Here is a 21105-nt window from a genome sequence, read left to right as displayed (position 1 = left end):
AGGAAGGCAGCTTAGAAAAGAGAAAACCAACACTTGGACACAGACGGCGTACTTAACCCTTTAATCACCCTCTCCACATTCATGGGTTTCACTTCCCCCATGCTTTTCGTTTTCAACCCAGATTACAGATAATGCTGATGACAGATGACAGGCTGGGAACTAAAGCTGGATTTCATCTCCTCTGTTTGGGTGTCGTGTTATCCTGCCTGGCACCCAGAATGCAAAGCTGTCTCTTTGAAAGGCTAGTCTATAGAACCAAAACAAGACAACAACAAAAAATACAAAAAGGAACCCGTGTCAGATTCTGCACAGGGCCTATTGCGGTGAGGCCTTATCTGGGAGCCAGGGTGACATTGGGAGAACACAGCAGTCTCATGGACGCCCACACCTAGCTAGCTGCTAGCACCTGGAGAGAATGTCAACAAAGACCTGAATAGACATGCGGGGGAAAGAACATGGGGGGGGGGGGAGTTTGAATGTGATGCAGAACGGGAACGGCAGATAAGTTGAATAAACTCTGGCGACGGTACGTTCCTCCAGAGGAGCGTGATTGTTCCCTCGGCTGAATCTTCCTCCATCTTCCCTCCACCCGTCCCCGGAGCCTTGAGATGGGAAACTGGGTCATCTGAGTGGAAGTTAACACCCTCAGCACGTACACTGCAGCTTTCTTTTCAGGACGTGCCTTGGAATTTTTTCTCTCCCCCCCCCCCCCCGCCTTCCTTCGTCTGTGAATGACACAGAGCCTGAGACTAGCAGAGTAATTAATTCTCAGTGCTGCCGAGCCCTCCTCAGCTCCTGCAGGAAAGGATGTCATTATCATCCCTGTTGGCACAGCCTCTCCTGTTCCACTCAGCCCGTCCTCTCCATGACAGCATACTCTGTCCTCCCAGACCCCCCCCCTCTCCCCTCTCCTCGCCCTACACTCTAGCAACATGGCAGAGAGAGGGTGACTTTGAGCATACGGCAAGCTATTGGCTACAGTAGAAAATGTCTGTTCTCAACCTTCAAATCAGCCTTTCATGCACTAAAGTCAGAGTGTCTCTGAAGCTGAAGATTTGCAGTGAGATGAAGCCTGCTTTGCAGTGGGACAGATGAAGCCTGCTTTGCAGTGAGAGACAGATGAAGCCTGCTTTGCAGTGAGAGACAGATGAAGCCTGCTTTGCAATGAGAGACAGTTGAAGCCTGCTTTGCAGTGAGAAACAGATGAAGCCTGCTTTGCAGTGAGAAACAGACGAAGCCTGCTTTGCAGTGAGAGACAGATGAAGCCTGCTTTGCAGTGAGACAGTTGAAGCCTGCTTTGCAGTGAGAGACAGATGAAGCTTGCTTTGCAGTGAGACAGATGAAGCCTGCTTTGCAGTGAGAGACAGATGAGGCCTGCTTTGCAGTGAGACAGATGAAGCCTGCTTTGCAGTGAGAGACAGATGAAGCCTGCTTTGCAGTGAGAGACAGATGAAGCCTGCTTTGCAGTGAGACAGATGAAGCCTGCTTTGCAGTGAGACAGATGAAGCCTGCTTTGCAGTGAGACAGATGAAGCTTGCTTTGCAGTGAGAGACAGATGAAGCCTGCTTTGCAGTGAGACAGATGAAGCCTGCTTTGCAGTGAGAAACAGATGAGGCCTGCTTTGCAGTGAGACAGATGAAGCCTGCTTTGCAGTGAGACAGATGAAGCCTGCTTTGCTGTGAGACAGATGAAGCCTGCTTTGCAGTGAGACAGATGAAGCCTGCTTTGCAGTGAGACAGATGAAGCCTGCTTTTCAGTGAGACAGATGAAGCCTGCTTTGCAGTGAGAGACAGATGATTGCTGTGGTCTCACAATGGCCATGAAAGCTCCAGTTGTCTGTGTCTGCAAAGCTGAGTTGGATATCCTGGATATCCTGTTTCAATTCAACGCTGGAGGCTTTACATGATCTTGATTTAACATTCAGATGGCGGTTGATGACTCAGGGGTAATTGTGTTCATGGAAAATTGGTTAACAGAATTCTCAGAAAACACGTTGACAAATGAGCTATTGTTTTTATGATATTTCTAATAGTACATTTGGCTCCTAATCAGAATCGGCGTCTCTACCATAGCTTTCAAATCAAGAAAGCAACTGTGAGGTGCTGATGGGAATCAAGCTGGCTTGTTTACTCCTGTATGCCTCTGGCTCTACTACTGGTATTTATGGATCTCCATCCATTAATGAGTTATTTTGACCACATGCAGAGAGAACATGATGGCTTCTGATGGATGAAGGCTCATCTGTCATCAAAGCCCTCATGAGACAAGACAGGAACAGACTCCAACCATCCACATTCTTGGTATTCTCTCTGGAATGTAGATTCCTGTAGCTAATCCTTTTTACTGGGAACCAAAGTCCCTCCACTCCCTGTAGTTAGGAAGCTAAAGGGCACAGCGGTGCGCATGCTGTCTGGAGCCACAGCGCCCCCTACCGAGTATCTGAGGAACAACATCACAGGATGACAAACACACCAGTCAGCGACCGTGCACCACACACTGACACAAACTCAACCAATAATTGTGATCTCTTAAATAACTTTAGAGGTGTTTACAGATTTGACATGAAATATCTTTTAGCTCCTTTTCCGCAACCTACTCTTCAGCTTCTTGTCTAGTTCTGTGGTTCCCAACCCTGGTCCTCAGAGACCCCTTGTCATGCATGTTTGAGATGTTTGCTCTCCTTCTCCTGTCCTCCGAGGACACATCATCATGATCTGTTCTGTGACACGTCCACCCACACGTCCACCCACACGTCCACCCACACGTCCACCAGTCTCTGCTGGCCTGGGATGTGCTGCAGGGATCGTCTCCCCGCTCGTGATTTCAGACAGCTGAATAACCCACTCTGGACTGCATGACAGAACACAAAAGGAACACAGCCTACTATTTAGGACTCATTGGACATTTCTTGGCTGCTGGTTAATCTTCATATTTCATTCCTACGGTAGAAAAACTTTTCCAGCACTAGTCTCCTGGCAACACTAGTTTCCAGCCCAGTCCTGCACCAGCTGCAGTCTGGGATCAATAATTAGACCTTCATTTGTCTGACAAAGGGCCCCGTCAGCCCACACAGCAGCTTCCTCCTGAAGCCTGCGGCCCTCACAAAGCCCATCTCCTCAGGTCACTGGATCAACATCTCAGCTTTCACAACCCCCAGCAGCACGCCTGCTTGTGAAGAGGCTAGCCAGAGCCCACTCATAAGTTCAATGTTGCCTGCCATGGACGACAATATCAAGTGTAGTAAACAGTTTGGCTATTGACGCTGCAGTGTGACTGTCTCTCTGAAGTAAGGCTGACAATCAAAAACAGAAGGTCGAATTGACTCGATCCACCATTATCATAGGCTGAAAACTGCACACATTAGATGTTATTGTTTCAGGTAAATGTGAAATGCAACAAGTTTTACCGCCCACAGAAATAATGATGTTAATGACCAACATTCGTAGCCTGACGTTGTCATACTCATCCCGACCAAATTTTTTTGTGGGCGGGGAGAAGTTGGGCTGGCAGCCAGGCTACAAAATTTGCTTTACCTGCACCTAAACCACGAGGTTACCATTTTAGAAGTTTGTCGAAGTTCTCATGCATCACTACTGCCATCTACTGGCAATGAACACGGAAAAGAAACAACTTGATAATATAATTCTCATTTTATTCCATGTAATTAAGGAAAGAATTACTTTAGATATGTAGGATTGGAATACAAAAAAAGAACTCACTTTCCAATCCTTTGACATCTTATAAAATAAACATTCAGTTCATCCCTCCCACCACATTTTCATGAATACAGATTTGACCGTCCCATCTAGAGCAATCCAAAATGACATTTTGTTTGCATATTGGTATAAATTAAGTATGCTGAGCATTATTTGTATATCATATACAATATATTCAATAAAGTTGAATCTAATCATCTAATATAAGACAGATGAAACAATGAATAAATAAAACATTTGTTCAGCATTATGGGACACATTCATCTATGATTGATATGATTCAACTTCAGACAGACACAGAAATGTAAAGGATAGGAACCAGAATGTTCCCAGATTGGTCCGATGAGATGGGTAACAAGGCTACAGTAACAGGAATCATGACAAGAGGCTCCAGAGAGCAGGTGACTCAGCAGGGAGCTGAGCACACAGCTGGGAGACGGCCTTCATCTGTTGTCCGATGGCCAGCCACACAAACACACCCCACCATGTTACAGTAATACACAAACACACCTCATTCACTCAATGTCATCTTCCGCCAAACTCTGAGAACTCACGAGTCTCTGAAAAGTAGGAGGGAGAGGTATTACAACCTCATCAGTCAAGAGGGAAGCAGTAAAACCTATGAAGCCTCAGATTATTTAAACTACAGTACAACTAGTTACTGCTGCAACACCGAAAAACCATCCAAAAAAAATCAACATTTACAAACCAACCATCATGAATGTGCAAGAGTTGAAATAACCAAAAGCCACAGAAAAGACTTTCAGCTTTGGAATCTCTTAACTGATCTGGCATCCTTCCTTGTCCCAGAAGCTACAATCAGCATCCGGGGGTTTACGAAGGATGCAGCACCAACCACCCCACATCAGGGCACCACAGGGGTGGAGCATGCCCCACATCAGGGCACCACAGGGGTGGAGCATGCCCCACATCAGGGCACCACAGGGGTGGAGCATGCCCCACATCAGGGCACCACAGGGGTGGAGCATGCCCCACATCAGGGCACCACAGGGGTGGAGAGTGAGTCTCACCTGGCTGATGGTGGGCAGTTTGGTGAGCAGCATCTGGAAGACAGGTGGGGGCAGTGTCTGCTGCAGCACCTGGAGGAGCTGCTGGGGCTGACCACACACAGCGATGGCATTGGTCAGGTGGTCTACTCCCTTCTCATAGTCACCTGTGGAGGAACACCAGCACAGCAGGAAGTGACAGAGTCCAGGGGTTAGTTACAGATTGGACTGACGTCGACCACACAGCTGGATGTTTTATTCCGGCTGACGGTGAACTGAGTATGTTGATGTGAGACCATCCTGTGTTGGGTTTATCAGCATACATGAATCATGTGTCCTTAAACTGAAATAAGCAAAAGGTACTGAAACAAGCCTTTTGATTTTGGAATGCTTAAGAATCGATCTTGCATTCTTCCTTGTCCCAGAAGCTAAGGTAAACAACTGGGGGGTTTTGAAGAATGCATGGCTTTGGCCAAATGTTGTTTTTCATGATCAACACACCAATCCTAGTGACATGCTATGCTCTCAAGAGACACGGAGTACAGGGAGTTAGGTGGTTGGTATGGACAAGGTGATGACAACCACTTAATTGCTTACCTTGTGCAAGAAGTTCCTCTCCGAGCTGGATTTCCTCCAAGAAGAATTTTTGTACAGCCTCTGCATCTTTCAGATCAGGTAACTAAGAGTTCATATAAATAAAGGGAAAGGTTGAAAAGTGAGACCCATCTACGTAGAAGTTGCTCATGTTTTAGAGTCAAGCTTTAGACGCATGCATCCCAAGGTCAGTTAGGGGTCTTACCTTCGCCAGTCCAGACTGTTCTTGACAAACCTTATTCTTCCTCCCTTGAGAGAAAAATTGAGTTTCGATGAGACGATGCAAGCTAGCTAGTTGAATACCTATACATACACATATCCGTTGTGAAATATGCTGACGCTGAATAAACTTAGACCAAAATCAAGAAACTTAATTTCGCTTTGTAGGTGGTTGTTCAAGCCAGTCGGACGAAGTGCTTGAATATCACATCAGCTATGGGCCTACTGTTCGATTGAAATAGTAGCTAGCTAATATGATCTCTCCGAGCCGACATTGGAAACGTGACATTTACGTTGCCACACAAACGCGCGTAGTGTGATAAAATTATCTGAACGTTTACTAATAACAGCAGTGCTATCACGAGCCCACAAGACGACGGAATGATCAACACTTAGCCATGCTGTAACAAGTTAGCTAGTAGAAGGAAGCTAGCCGTTTTCCGTAGTCTTGCTAGCACTACGTGTTCATATTAGCAAAAACTAGTCACATGCATTGAGGCCCAACTTCAAATTACATCACTTACGTTCCCGCAGTTTTTTCTTGAAATTCGGATCACTCCGTCGTTTTCTGTCAAAATATATACAATATCCTATGAACAATGCTCCACACACTCCAGCTGCTACTGTGCTGGTTCTGCTGCCCATAATCTCAAAAGGACGTGGGCTAAGCTTGCTGCTCACTAGCTAGTGCACCTAGCTAGGAAAGGCTGGCTGGTCTGGTTAAAAAAGCGCATGGCAGCATGCTGACCTCGCGAGATGACAGCGTGAAAGCGGAAGTCATCTTCTTTACTGTTCCATGGTCCCTTCTTGATGCTTTGGAATTAGCTGACATCCGACCAGATTAAAAAATGTATATACACGCACACACACAATGGAAACCATTATATATCCTAAAAGTACTTACAGTGTCGACACATATAGTGTAGATCAGCCATTACAAACTTTGTGGTACCCCCCAACAACACATCAGTTCCCTTGATTTGCGGTTATCACACATACATATATACAGTAGACAGCGTCGGGGCTCTCTATGGCCGTGGGGGCTCTATGGGCTGGGGGCTCTATGGCCGTGGGGGCTCTCTATGAGGTGGGGGCTCTATGGCAGTGGGGGATCTCTATGGGGTGAGGGGGCTCAATGGGGTGTGGGGCTATATATATATATATATATCATGTTTACATCAGTGCCACACATTACACGACAGTGCTCATATTTCAGACTAAAACAGGGTTAGGGTCAGGGTCGGGGTTAGGATCAACCGGTCAAACTGACTCAAATCAGCTGCATCAGCTCCAGCAGAGCGGTCACCCAATGCGTAGAGCGCTAACTCAAACATGCACACACACTAGGAATACTAGTTAGCTAGTTACCCTTTGCCCCTCACACGGACATGTCTCACGTTTCCAGATTTTAGTAAAAAAAAACTGAGAAAGACGTGTTACATTATCCTCTCGCGGGAACATATGACACTATTTATCTGTTAATGACTAGCAAGCACACTGACAATCAGATAATTGAGTAGCGTTACAATGTTAAAATTGTTAACTAGCTTGCCTAGCTGTTACTGCTGAAATCCGTTAGCTAGCTAGCTACTTTTACTTTGTGAGCAACTTGGATAAAGCTTACCTTCGTAATTATCGATGTTGCTCGAAATGTACAATTTGAACTCCCTTCTCCCTCTTGTTAGTAGGGCAGCAACATAGAATCCTATGTAGCCTATATCGTTGATTGTCATTTTGGGAAGACAACCCAAACTCCTCGTAAAAAAAATGCATTTTGTTTGAGAACTTGCACACTGCTAGGTTCCGGAAGTTGATGACCTGGGCTGCGTTGCGCGGTGCATTGTAGGTAGCAACGCGATTATTTGCGCGGGGGGGGGGGGGGGGGGGTTACCGACAACGTGCTGAGCCCAACTATTGGTGTCTCGGTCATGATGAATTAAAGGCAAAATATAATTTTTAAATTAGTAAAAAAAATTATAATCATTCAACAACAGTATATATAAATAATTTGAATTTGTTTTCTTTCTTCATATTTTTTTTCATTGGTTTGGCGGCCCACGTGCATTACTCTAACGGACCACTAGTCCAGTTGGGAATCGCTGGTCTTGATATTTAAGAAATGTGTGGAAGGAATGTCCCGCTTTATATAAAATTAAGTCAGGCTTCTTAAGACAATGAACTTCACAAACTATGGCATTTATTTCAAACAGAGGCTTCCTTTTGCTTACATTTTTACAATAAATTACACATTGACCATCCTCCGATGTGCCTAATAAATACTATAGAGCTTTCTCACTTCTCTCTCTCTCTGATCCAGCTATTTTTCCATAAAGGTCCATAAAACTTTACAGTTCATGTACAGGTTGGAAAATACTTTAACCGCCTTTAAAACCAGTAAATGCTTCTGATACAAGCACGAGCTAACAGAAAAACAGAATGAAAGAAATGAACAAAGACATGAAAATACAAAGCAGTTAACCGGTCTTAAAAAAAGAAACCTTTAAAACAGTAACACGATGTTGACAAATGAAAGCAAATGAAAGCAAATGAAAGTGTTCCCACAACAGAACCAGGAGGAGAGCGGGTGAGATGGCCATGCTGCTACCCTCACTATGTACACTACAACTACAGTTAAAACGGTAAAATTGTCTGTACAGAAAAGTACATGTTATTAACAGTGCAAGATATTAAATAGCTTGACTCAAAACACTTCTCAATATACAAATTTATAACAAAGGCATACAATTACATACAAGTGCCAAACAAAACATACCTTCAGGTATATACAGTGGGAGTCTATACAAAGGAAACACTGGAGATGTCTTCAGAATTGTATACACATACATCATTGTTAAAGATGCAGGTTTACAATATTATTACCATCTGGTTGCCATACATGTACACAGAATGGAACCTAACACAAATATTTTGGTAGGGATGGATTTGGGAGGGTGAATATGATAACAATGTATGACAATCGAGAAGGAGAAAATCATTATTTATAGGTTAAACTCTATAAAGGGGTGGCCCAAGTCCTACACAACTCTACTTATTATAAAACATTTACTTATTGTGAACTTGGGATTGTGTCTGTTAATGTATCTCTTTCTGTGCCATACACAGAATTATCGTACTTGATCTGGCTGAAAAAAATGCCTAGTTAGTTCATATTCATATAGAGCATATCAATTCCATAAATTGACTGGGTGCTTCATTCAATCTATGAGTAAATGATGAAGGAAAGACAACCAAAGTTTAAAAAGCTAAAGTTACTACCATCTCTAGGCTATAAAGGGTGATACATCTGCCATCTCCATCATTGCACGTTTTGAAACTGCCATATTAACCGTCTCTCACAGGAAGTAAGTATATTCAGTAGTAGAATACATAGAATCTGGGCCATCAGCTCTCTGCAATCCAGGCTATACAATCAGAGTCTATCATCAATACCACACATATGCAGATGAAAACCCAGGAAGCCCTTTACTCATTCACCTAATGCTTGTAGGTGTTGTGTAAGACGTCAGAGCTCGTCATGAGGGTGGGAGCAGCACAGACAGGAGGGGAGCTGTCCAAGGCACTACAGGAACTAGCAGTGTTCATGTGCTCTACAGCCAGCACTGGCTCTCCTCACAAATACCTGTTTGGAGCCCTAGCCATCTTTAGCCCACAGCTGAATCTGTAGAGGCCTCTGTAACTGAGGTCGGGGGGGAGGGGCAATATAGACAACTGTTAGAAGTTTAGCCACTGTTCCAGTAGGGGGCCGGTGAAATGCAGGTGGACAATGATAAGAGCAACAGGTGGCAAGGTTACACTATGAGGATGCACTTGCTGCCAATGTGGCATTGACCTTCTAGGATCCTCTTGACAAGGACAAAAGGAGGGACAGCAGAACAGAGAAGAGCCTTCTGTCCCTCACCAGGACAGAGAAGAGCCTTCACTGCACATCATCCCTCACCAGGACAGAACAACCACAGGAAGAATTATTGCTTGCGGAAAACAATTCTTACAAATGTTCATTAATTCAGGTGAAAGGAAAGAAACGATTTGTTGTAATTTTTGTTGTATTCTTCCCCAACACAATCTTCATAAAAGTGCACTTAAGTGCAATTAGCTTGCCAAGGAAACAGTTGTCAATAGAAAATAGTGCTTGTTTTCGTATTTTGTCTCTGGTCTGTTAGTTGTGCCCCAGCTGTTCCAGTATGTGTTTGGAGTTTAGGGTCTTGGTGGGCGGGGCAGGGGGCGGGGCAGAGGGCAGGGCACGGAGCTGGGGGGGGCAGGGCACGGCGCTGGGGGGGGCAGGGCACGGCGCTGGGGGGGGCAGGGCACAGCGCTGGGGGGGGCAGGGCACAGCGCTGGGGGGGGCAGGGCACAGCGCTGGGGGGGGCAGGGCACGGCGCTGGGGGTGCAGGGCGCTGGTTAAGTGCTCAGTGCTGTGGCTCCCTGCTGGGACGTCTTGTCACCTGCACTCCACCGACACGCCAGAGTTCTGTGAGGACGAGGAGGACACGGGGGGGTCGGCCAGGGTCAGCATGACGGCTGCTGTGAGCGAGCTGGAGGATGGGGAGGACGAGGAGGAGGACGAGGAGGAGGCTGCAACTGTACCTGCAGGGAGGAAACAAGAGGGTTAGTCCCAGCTGACACTCTGAGTGGGACAGGAAGCAGACACACAGGAAGGTCACAGGAAGTAAGACAGATGACAAGACAGGAAGTGGGACTGACTTTCTCTCTCCTTCTTCTTCATGCGTTTCCGCCGGCGGTCGATGGAGGCCACCTCAGACTTCAGGGACAGGTAGTGGTTCCTGATGTCCTGCAGCTTCTCCTGTAGGAAGGAGATCCTCTCCAGGCTGCTCATCTTCTCCAGGTCTGCTGGAGATGCAAGAAACATCACAACATCAACTCAACTCTTCTGGAGGGGAGGAAATGAAACACAAGCAGTTGTAAAGTTCTTCAGTTTTTCAGGTTACTGATGGTTCCCTGTGTTTGGTCCTTACCCATCTGAAAGCTCCACTTGTATACCCGGGGCGTGCGTCCGTGGTGCTCTCGGTGGTGGCTGTGGTCATCTCCGTGCTTGGGGTACTTATGGCTGGATGGGGGAGTTCTGCCTGGGCACTTAGGAGAAATAGCACCCTTCATATCGGTGGTGCTGGGCTTTGAGGCGGGTGATTTGGCAGCCCCCTCCCCCACGGTACCCTCCCCCACAGACTGGTCCTCACTGTCGCTGCTGTGGTGGGCTGGACGGCAGAGAGAGAGGGGAGGGATGGGGACAGTAATGTGAGAAAAATAGTAATTTTTTTTATTACTTTTGAACAGCGCTGTATAAAAATCTTGAAGGGGAGGGGGGGGGACGATGACAGTAAAGCTGATAAACACCCTGAGCCCTATCTCCTCCCCACCCTGAACCCTCTCTCCTCCTCTCCTCCCCACCCTGAGCCCTATCTCCTCCTCTCCTCCCCACCCTGAGCCCTCTCTCCTCCTCTCCTCCCCACCCTGAGCCCTCTCTCCTCCTCTCCTCCCCACCCTGAGCCCTCTCTCCTCCTCACCCTGAACCCTCTCTCCTCCCCACCCTGAGCCCTCTCTCCTCCTCACCCTGAGCCCTCTCTCCTCCTCTCCCTGAGCCCTCTCTCCTCCTCTCCTCCCCACCCTGAGCCCTCTCTCCTCCTCACCCTGAACCCCCTCTCCTCCCCACCCTGAGCCCTCTCTCCTCCTCTCCTCCCCACCCTGAGCCCTCTCTCCTCCCCACCCTGAGCCCTCTCTCCTCCTCTCCTCCCCACCCTGAACCCTCTCTCCTCCCCACCCTGAACCCTCTCTCCTCCCCACCCTGAGCCCTCTCTCCTCCCCACCCTGAGCCCTCTCTCCTCCCCACCCTGAGCCCTCTCTCCTCCCCACCCTGAGCCCTCTCTCCTCCCCACCCTGAACCCTCTCTCCTCCCCACCCTGAGCCCTCTCTCCTCCCCTCCCTGAACCCTCTCTCCTCCCCACCCTGAGCCCTCTCTCCTCCCCACCCTGAGCCCTCTCTCCTCCCCACCCTGAGCCCTCTCTCCTCCCCACCCTGAGCCCTCTCTCCTCCCCACCCTGAACCCCCTCTCCTCCCCACCCTGAGCCCTCTCTCCTCCTCACCAGTTTTGCGGTTCTTTTTGGGAGGAACTCCAAGGCTCTTGCGGTTTGGCTTGTGTTTCTTCGCGGCTCCGCTAGCCTGCAGTTCTTTGTGCCGCTTCTGAGTAGCAGACACTGCGAAGGGAACAGGACAGACTGAGACACACAGGCTTGTCTACCCCAGCAGCGGCGTTCCTCCTCAGCCTCAGAGAAATGTTAAGATGCTCCCAGTGAAAACGATGCATGTGTTTATGATGTTGCCGATGCAAGCGGCTGTTCTCTTACCTTTGGCTTTCTGTTCGCTGTCCTGCTGGCTGCTGCCGCTCAGCTCCAGGCTGCAGGTGCTGCTGCTGTTGCAGGAGAGGCTGCCGTCGAAGGCCTTGGAGGGGGACGGGGTCCCGTCCGCAAGGGGGATGTCCTGGCTCTCCCCTCCCAGACTCTCCACCTCCACCGTGCTGCTGTCAGTCTCACTACGGCCCCCCGCTGCCTCCTCCTGCAAGGGGGCTGGGGGCAGGGGGGCTGGGGGGGGGCTCGGGGCCGGGGCGGGGACAGGGGCGGAGGATGGAGGAGGGGAGGGGGGCCGCCCGGGGCCCTCCATGGAGGGGGACTCCGGGGTGGTGGGGGGGGTGTTCAGGACAGAGTTGCTCCCACTGCTTGGGAACTCCTGCAGCTTGTCGTTTTGCTCCTCCAGGGCCTCCTCCCCGGGGCCCCCCTCCCGCTCCCCCCTGGCCTCCTCCAGCCCCGAGGCAGACACGGCTGGGGGGGGGGAGTTGGCCGCCTCCGTGTCCGAGTCAGAGAACAGCTCCTTCAGGGTCTTCTTGGGCCACTGCGCCTGGATGCTGGACCACACGTCCTTCTGGCCTTTACTGCGTCCGGCTGGCCTGTCCTCCGTGCCGCCGGCTGCCATCTTGGCCCTCTTCTCAGGGATGTCCCAGAACCCGGAGGGCCGACCCCCTCTGGGCTTGTCCTTGATGCCGTTGTACTTTTTGGAGGGCGAGCCTCTGGGTTTGGGCCGGCTTCTGTCCCCGTCTCCGGCGGGGGCCTCGGGGGTCTGGAGCCCCTCATCCTCAGAGCTGCAGCTGGAGGAGGGGGCTCGCTCCTCCCCTGGACAGGGCCCCCGCTCCCCCCTGTCCTCCGCCCTCCTCGGGGCCCCCGCAGGGAGCCAGTCGGCGCTCCTGGTGCTCCTGGTCTTGGCTTTAGACGGGCCCTTGGTGCTCCGCTCCGCTGCCCCTTCACTCCTCCTCTTCCTGGGGCTGACCACCTGAAACTCTGATTGGCCCCGCCGTTTGCCCATCTCTGGACTCTCTGAGCTGATTGGTTCTTGGATCTTCCCAGTGATGGTGGGAGGCGGTTTGCAGCCCTCCAGGGGCGGGCCCCCGTCCCAGCGTTCAGCCCCATGGGGGAGATCAGGGGGACCCCCCCTCCGGAGACCCCTGCGCCCCCCCGGACGGTCCTCGTCGTCACGGTCACCCTCTTCATCCTCACGGTCATCTTCATCTGTAGAGCTCTCTGAGGCTGGGACACACAACATCACACGTCATCACCATGACAACAGCACTAGCCATCACTCAGCACCCTGACAACGGCACACGTCATCACTCATTCCCATGACAACGGCACACGTCATCACTCAGCACCATGACAACGGCACACGCCATCACTCAGCACCATGACAACGGCACACGCCATCACTCAGCACCATGACAACATCAGACAGCATAGGAGCTGTAATCCTAATCTGGCATGTCCATGCCACCTGGCAGGCCACTGAGGACAGAGGTCATTTCAACAGACTTGACGGGAGACTGTCCAGTCCCTTTGTCCTTACCCTCCTCCATCTTGGAGAACCCTTCCTGGGCGGAGCAGGGCTTGAGGGGGCGGGGGGCGCGGTTGTTGGGGGAGGAGCCCAGATCCTCTCTCTCGCTCAGCCTCTCCTGCCTGTCCCTCTCTCTCTCCGCTTTGTTCTGGAGGACAGAAGTCAGACAGCAACATCACAAACAACTTCTTGTTGTGTGTGTAAAAAATGCATTTTACCTCTGAGTGATGGATATACTATCATACTGAACACACAGAGAAGAAGTGACAACACTTCCAAGCCAATGAGAAGACTTAAAAGTACCTTTATTTTCTTGCGATGTTTGACTTTTGGAACATTCTTATTGGCAGGGCGCACAATCTTGTCCGCTTTGACCCATTCGTCATATCTAAAAGGTTCAAAATGAAAACAGAAAAGACATGTTACTTTGAGGATCTCACAAGAACTATTATAAGAACATTCTCTCACACATCTCACCCAGCACACTAAACAATGCTAGCTCTACCCTCTGAACCAGAACCCATCCTAACTGGACAAGCACTGACAGCACTGACAGCACTGACAGCACTGACAGCACAGACAGAAATACAACATTGTTTGTATGAAAGGACAAATGAATGAGGGGAAAAAACATCTGAGGAAAAAAAACAACAACAAAAAAACAACCACCACAAAAATGTATTCTAGAAAAGTCCCAAGAAGGTGCAACCCTTGGGTGTTAGAGGCATGAAGTCACACCACAACACACAGCCACAGAAGAAGAGCCTTCACAGCGTGGAGCCCCAGTGACCCACACACCACACCACAACACCATGGAGGGTCCTAGGTCGCCTCTCACTAAGAAGCAGAAACAAAGTTACTCCCTGTCTGTCTCATGGAACCCTGACACTTCTGACAACACAGACTTCCCCTCACCAGGGGCGGGGGGCCGAGAGGGGGGCTGAGAGGGGGGCTGAGAGGGGGGCGAGAGGGGGGCTGAGAGGGGGGCTGAGAGGGGGGCGAGAGGGGGGCTGAGAGGCACAGGTGAGTGTGGCAGCACGTGTTGGGGCCTTGCAGATTGGTAGGGGCCTTCATCATTCTAGGTGTCTACTGCCAGCTCAGGCCATGGATGGGGCTGGTGTGACTGAGTCAGTCTCTTTGTTAGGTGAGACAGACAGACAGGGGGGTACAGACAGACAGGGGAAACTGTCAAAACTTCACAATGTTACAGATCGACCCAATTCTCTACCTCTGCCACTAGGTGGCCCCAGTGTGAACCATTAGCTCAGTCCTAGCAAGACGGACTGTTTTGTTAACTAGGTAGTATTGAGAGGTAAGGACTATGTCTGGTCTGGGAGATGCCCATTTGAAGGCTGTTTCCCTGAAGGAGGCAGCAGATCTGGAGAGGTGAGTAGGGCGGCTCCTGGGTCCTAGCTTACCTCATGTTCCAGCCACAGTAGTGCACCAGGTAGAGCACCTGTCCCCCCTCCACGCCTGCCTCTTTCACAGTGGCCTCGTACGTCTTCAGATTGCGCCCGTACCTCACCTGCACCTTCATCCCCGGGGGGTAACACTCAACCTCCTCCCCTTCCTCCCCCTCCTGACTGCTGACATCCCTGCAAGAAAGACAGTTCAGCACTTCCTGTCCCTAGGCTGGCACCGTCAGCACACTCCCTCCCTCCCTCCCATCCACCCAGCCCTCCCTCTCTCTCTCACCCTCCCTCTCTCACCCTCCCCCCTCTGTCTCTCTCTCTCTCTCTCTCTTGCTCTACCCTGCACTGAACCCTCCCAACCCTGGCAGGTAACACTCACCTCCCCTAACAACATCTACCAACATCTCTCCTGAAACTGTCTGACCCAAAGAGATCTTCCTCCTCTTCCTCCAGCCATTTTAGTCCAGTAAACTTGTCTCACACAAGGCAATACCCTTCTAGCACAGCTACCAGACCCATATTTAAAGTAACGTGCTATTAGGGGATGACAGAATGACAGAATGGGTATCGTTAAATACCACTATACACTTCCATTAACAGAGCAGATCATGTAGATGTGGACTAGTATGGGATAGTGTGTTCTACAGGTAAGAGTGTCTAGTTCTAACTCCACACAACACATACCTGAGGCTGTCAATCCCACGTTACCCTGGGAGGGGGGGAGGGAGGGAGGAGGGGGTAAGGGGGGGTAGCCACAAGAGGGTGCTGAGGGGAACTGTCAATCAGAGCTGGAGGGGGAGGGGTAAGAGGGGGGTGTGGTTTAAGGGTGGGTCAGACCATCACAGGTTGGCACAGCGAAGCGCAGTTTGGCAGCACAGCGTTTGAGGTCACAGCAGTCGAACACGTGAACACGGTGAACGCAGGCTCTCAGCAGGACAGAGGAAGCAGTGAGGAATCCCAAGAGGAGGTTACACTGCACACACCAGCACGGCCACACTGCAGACACCAGCACGGCCACACTGCACACACCAGCACGGCCACACTGCAGACACCAGCACGGCCACACTGCACACACCAGCACGGCCACACTGCAGACACCAGCACGGCCACACTGCAGACACCAGCACGGCCACACTGCAGACACCAGCACGGCCACACTGCAGACACCAGCACGGCCACACTGCAGACACCAGCACGGCCACACTGCACACACCAGCACGGCCACACTGCAGACACCAGCACGGCCACACTGCAGACACCAGCACGGCCACACTGCACACACCAGCACGGCCACACTGCACACACCAGCACGGCCACACTGCAGACACCAGCACGGCCACACTGCAGACACCAGCACGGCCACACTGCAGACACCAGCACGGCCACACTGCAGACACCAGCACGGCCACACTGCACACACCAGCACGGCCACACTGCACACACCAGCACGGCCACACTGCAGACACCAGCACGGCCACACTGCAGACACCAGCACGGCCACACTGCAGACACCAGCACGGCCACACTGCACACACCAGCACGGCCACACTGCACACACCAGCACGGCCACACTGCACACACCAGCACGGCCACACTGCACACACCAGCACGGCCACACTGCACACACCAGCACGGCCACACTGCAGACACCAGCACGGCCACACTGCACACACCAGCATGGCTCTCCAGTATGTCTGGCCCCAAGGCCTCCGCTCTGGACCCTCCTCCCCCGCCCCCCCTCGGTCCTCAGCAGCAGTGCAAGGCAACATGACATCTCAGAGCCAGCCAGCAGTATCAGCTTCAGCACAATCCAGCCTGAAGTCTCTTCCAGTGATCCAGTGATGAGAGCCACTAACAGCTGTGCCCCTGCCCTGAAGATACCAGCTGTGCCCTGCCCTGAAGATACCAGCTGTGCCCCCGCTCTGAAGATACCAGCTGTGCACTCGCTCTGAAAATACCAGCTGTGCCCTGCCCTGAAGATACCAGCTGTACCCCCGCTCTGAAGATACCAGCTATGCCCACGTCAACAGGACTCTCTCTGAGCCGCCATGGAGGGCCAGGTGCCGGCTGCTCTCTCTGAGTGGTTTAGACCAGTGGAAACTGTGTGAGACGGATCGACTAGAATCTTTTAACTGCGGGGCAGGAGTCTTACCAAGGCGGTCTCTGCAGACGTCATAAAACAAAAGGTCACGACAATTGATACTCCGCACTCAATCTCTTACTATCACTCTTCGTGGGATCTGCTAAAGGCCAAGTTGTCGGGTTAACACTGAACGCACACCTTATGTGAAACGAGGACTATACTGAGGTAGGACTACAACAACATCCGTAGTAGTTCATAATCAAAAGACAAATCATTCCCCAGTGGGACACCAGTCCCACCTGCGTCTCATGGAGCACACAACCACACCAGTAGGAGGCGCTAAGCTGGATGAGACACGACACAGATGAAACATAGGACCAAGCTGCACACCGAAAGCCAGAGGGGGAAGGAGAGCACTGAGGACAGGAAGGTCTGGTGGAAAGACTCAGAGGAGAGAGACAGAGGAGAGAGAGACAGGAGAGAGACACTCAGGAGAGGAGAGAGAGACATAGGAGAGAGACACAGAGGAGAGAGAGACAGAGGAGAGAGAGACATAGGAGAGAGACACAGAGGAGAGATAGACAGAGGAGAGAGAGACAGAGGAGAGAGAGACATAGGAGAGAGAGACATAGAGGAGAGGAGAGAGAGACAGAGGAGAGGAGAGAGAGAGGAGAGAGAGACAGAGGAGAGAGACAGAGGAGAGAGACAGAGAGACAGAGGAGAGAGAGACATAGGAGAGAGAGACATAGGAGAGAGAGACAGAGGAGAGAGAGACATAGAGGAGAGGAGAGAGAGACAGAGGAGAGGAGAGAGAGACAGAGGAGAGGAGAGAGAAACAGAGGAGAGAGAGACAGAGGACAGAGAGACAGAGGAGAGGAGAGAGAGACAGAGGACAGAGACTCAGAGGAGAGGAGAGAGAGATAGAGGAGAGAGAGACTGAGGAGAGAGACTCAGAGGAAAGGAGAGAGAGACAGAGGACAGAGACTCAGAGGAGAGAGAATCGTCATGTTTCACTTCTCTGCTCTATGGAGTTCTCACAGACTGAAAGAGAGCAAGCAAGCTGACCAGCCAGCCAGCCCAGCCCAGCCGACCAGCCAAGCAGGCCATGTTTAAAGAGCTGTGACCAGGGAGAGGACATGGGTTTGGTGTGCCGTTGAACTAAAGGCTGTCAGGCTTTGCTGCTCTAAGCCCTCTGTTTGTTGGTGCTTGTTCAGCCATGAGAAGAAGAGAGGGGCCGAGAGAGCGAGCGAGATGGGAAGAGAGCGGGGGGGGGGGGGGGGGGGGGCAGAATGGAGGGGCTGGAAGGGGAGCTCCCAGGTTAGGGGCAGGCAGGGGGACGGAGGGGTCAGCGGAGGGGTCAGGGCACGGGTCACTCCTCAGAAGAGGAACGCTGCTTAACTGTCTGAGGGCCACATCATTCTGCTTCACTGCTGCTGGACTTAAGTTTTAGTTGTTCTTTATTTTTGTCCTGTGCTTTGTTGCCAGAATGTCAAACACTAGTTTACAATTTATGTTCGATTTCTTTTTTTAAATGATTTACAGTTTATGTGCAAAATTCTTATCTTAGCAACTATTTACTTTTGTATAATTCCACTACAAACGGTATCATCACAGATGATCATATTAGAAAACTTTTATATAAATTATTCTACAAATTAATCTGCCCCTTTAGAGAGACAAACTTCTGGAGCTGATCTGCTACTGATAATCTGTCATGAACAAACTAGACAGATTGTGAAATGCTCCTCTGGTCTGTGTGGTCTCTGAGGAGTGACCTGCGCTGCACTGCAGGAGGGTGTTGGGGACTCAGCTTCGCACAGCTCCACCTACCTACAGACGACCCTGCCAGCCGGGTCCTCCTCCTGCTGCTCCTCCTCCTCCTGCTTCATGCCCTCCGCCCCCAGACGAGACACCGACAGACCCTTGTCAGCCTCGCGCTTCTGCGGCCCGCCATCATCCTCCTCTTCCTCGCCTCCGTCCTTCAGCTCAGCCTTGGGAGGATCCAGACCCGTCTTGTTCCTGCCTGCTTCTGGCTTCTCCTCCTGTGGGGGGGAGAGGGGGGATTTATGACATCAAATCCTCTACTGCTCTAACCGTGTGCAGAGGTTTACTGTGACATCCTTGTCTTGGGGGAGAGGGGTAAACGCATGTCTAAAGGAAGGTCAGAAGTGATGGTTGCAGTAACCAGACGTGGACAGATAAGAGGCGGCTGTGCGTGGGGAGGAGGTGTACCTTGCTGACAGAAGCCGCGGCCGGGCTGGGCTCCCCCTCCGGATTTGTCTTGTCCTCTGTGCTGGAGGTTGCAGGGGGCCCCATGGCCCCCGCGGGGCCCCCAGCCTCCTCCCCCTCCACCTTGGCTTCCCCCTTGGGCCCCTGCTTGAGTGGCAGGTCCATCCTGAAGGTGATGGATGTGGAGGTGCTGTACTCCTCGAAGCCGTACAGGTACCTACACAACAGCAGCACACAGGAGATCAGGGCCACACACACGACCAGATCACATAATCACATTCTTACACACACACGAAAAGGAGACGTCCACAGCCTGAGGTCATAAGCAGCGATGGTGTCTCCAGAGTCACACAACAGCTTCAGAAAAAACAGCTGGTACTGAGAGAGAACAGCTGGTACTGAGAGAACCGCTGGTACTGAGAGAGACCATCTGGTACTGAGAGAGACCATCTGGTACTCAGAGAGACCAGCTGGTACTGAGAGAGACCATCTGGTACTGAGAGAGAACAGCTGGTACTGAAAGAACAGCTGGTACTGAGAGAGACCAGCTGGTACTGAGAGAACAGCTGGTACTGAAAGAACAGCTGGTACTGAGAGAGACCAGCTGGTACTGAGAGAGAACAGCTGGTACTGAAAGAACAGCTGGTACTGAAAGAACAGCTGGTACTGAGAGAACAGCTGGTACTGACAGAACAGCTGGTACTGAGAGAGAACAGCTGGTACTGAGAGAACAGCTGGTACTGAGAGAAACCAGCTGATACTGAGAGAGAACAGCCGGTACTGAGAGAACAGCCGGTACTGAGAGAACAGCTGGTACTGAGAGAGAACAGCTGGTTCAGTTGTTCTCTCTGACCGTAAGAGAGGAAAGAAAGAGGAAGGGGGGAGGAGAGGAAAAGAGGGGAGATGAGAGGAGATGATAGGAGAGAGGAGAAGAAGGAGAGGAGAGGGGTGGGGAGGTACGTACTTGCGGTAAGCACATTTGACATTGTAGCCAGCGGCAGAGTTGAGAACAGGGATGCCAAGGTCCTGGTAAACAGACTTCCACACAGAACCGCTCTCGATCTGCCCAGAGACATGGAGAGAAAGAAACTTCACACACTACCCAGAGACATGGAGAGAGAGAGACTTCACACACAAGCTAAAACTCCCCAGTAGAAAAATCATTTAAAACAGGCAAGGAGTAATCAAAAGGTTATCTAAATAAAACAGTGACCAAGGGAGGTGTGTTTGGTTTGAGTGTGTGTGCGGCCTTGGACTGCTCACACTGTCAAAGCCACCCAGTTTGTGCACCAGCCGGTAGAGTTTGAAGAGGTTGAGGTTTCTGTAGCCCAGCACTGGCTTCTTGTTGATGGGGGTTCCTGCAGACAGGAGGACAGCTGCTGAGTGTATGAACCCTGTAGAACTGCATATCCACACCAGGCAGGGTACACTGATATAGACCTTTACAATTACTTTTTGTGTTTTTGAGTTTGTGAGGTGGCACTGAGAGTGGTAGTAAATCAAGCAGGCCCCAGAGAGTTTGCTGGTTGGGAGACCCAGGTGGATGTGACATGGGAGGGGTGAGCCATGACCCAGGTGGAGGTTACCCAGGAGGGAATAGCACCACTGCTTCTGTTAGTGGAGGATCTGCTCACCTCGGTCCTCCATGAACTTGTACAGCTGCTGCAGGAAGTTCTCCTTCTCCTCTGGGTAGGGCTCCACTTCCTCCTGCGCGCACACACACACACACACACACACACACACACACACACACACACACACACACACACACACACACACACACACACACACACACACACACACACACACACACACACACACACACACACACACACACACACACACACACACACAGAGAGAGAGAGAGAGAGAGAGCAAGTGTCCCAGCAGGTGAGCAGGTCTTCTACAAAGAGCTGTCTGGTTGGAGTGACTGG

At 51.1% G+C, this 21105-nt stretch overlaps 2 protein-coding genes and 2 non-coding genes across 6 annotated transcripts in view; all 4 read right to left on the bottom strand.

Moving 5' to 3' along the window:
• Positions 1-3635: 3635 nt before the first annotated feature.
• tomm20a (translocase of outer mitochondrial membrane 20) lies at positions 3636-6261 on the bottom strand. The gene is made up of 5 exons (XM_047029197.1): positions 6061-6261; positions 5523-5566; positions 5321-5402; positions 4748-4890; positions 3636-4276 (listed from the first exon to the last, which is right to left on the bottom strand). The coding sequence occupies exons 1-5, from the start codon at positions 6179-6181 to the stop codon at positions 4232-4234; spliced, it is 435 nt and encodes a 144-aa protein (XP_046885153.1). The 5' UTR covers positions 6182-6261; the 3' UTR covers positions 3636-4231.
• Positions 4438-4565, bottom strand: LOC124474319. Its single transcript, XR_006956807.1, has one exon. It is a non-coding gene; the product is annotated as a small nucleolar RNA SNORA14 (small nucleolar RNA).
• LOC124474318 lies at positions 5054-5187 on the bottom strand. The gene has a single exon (XR_006956806.1). It is a non-coding gene; the product is annotated as a small nucleolar RNA SNORA14 (small nucleolar RNA).
• A 3611-nt stretch (positions 6262-9872) lies between the features above and the next one.
• Positions 9873-21105, bottom strand: part of arid4b (AT-rich interaction domain 4B) — a 33856-nt gene continuing 22623 nt past the window's right edge. Inside the window, exons 12-24 of one of the 3 annotated variants that reach the window (XM_047029114.1) lie at positions 20806-20878; positions 20435-20529; positions 20136-20233; positions 19175-19388; positions 18773-18984; positions 14866-15042; positions 13751-13835; positions 13460-13595; positions 11917-13146; positions 11656-11766; positions 10531-10770; positions 10259-10405; positions 9873-10141 (exon numbers count right to left, since the gene is read on the bottom strand). In XM_047029114.1, the coding sequence (XP_046885070.1) occupies positions 9996-10141; positions 10259-10405; positions 10531-10770; positions 11656-11766; positions 11917-13146; positions 13460-13595; positions 13751-13835; positions 14866-15042; positions 18773-18984; positions 19175-19388; positions 20136-20233; positions 20435-20529; positions 20806-20878 (2964 nt within the window). In that variant the 3' untranslated portion in view covers positions 9873-9995. The remainder of the gene's footprint in view (positions 10142-10258; positions 10406-10530; positions 10771-11655; positions 11767-11916; positions 13147-13459; positions 13596-13750; positions 13836-14865; positions 15043-18772; positions 18985-19174; positions 19389-20135; positions 20234-20434; positions 20530-20805; positions 20879-21105) is intronic. The other 2 variants (XM_047029115.1, XM_047029116.1) reach the window with 2 other exon arrangements.

The sequence above is a fragment of the Hypomesus transpacificus genome, chromosome 11 (genome assembly GCF_021917145.1).
Source record: "Hypomesus transpacificus isolate Combined female chromosome 11, fHypTra1, whole genome shotgun sequence".
Classification (NCBI taxonomy): Eukaryota; Metazoa; Chordata; class Actinopteri; order Osmeriformes; family Osmeridae; genus Hypomesus; species Hypomesus transpacificus.
The sequence above is the reverse complement of the archived record's forward strand: the minus strand, read 5'-3'. Positions and strand labels throughout refer to the sequence as shown.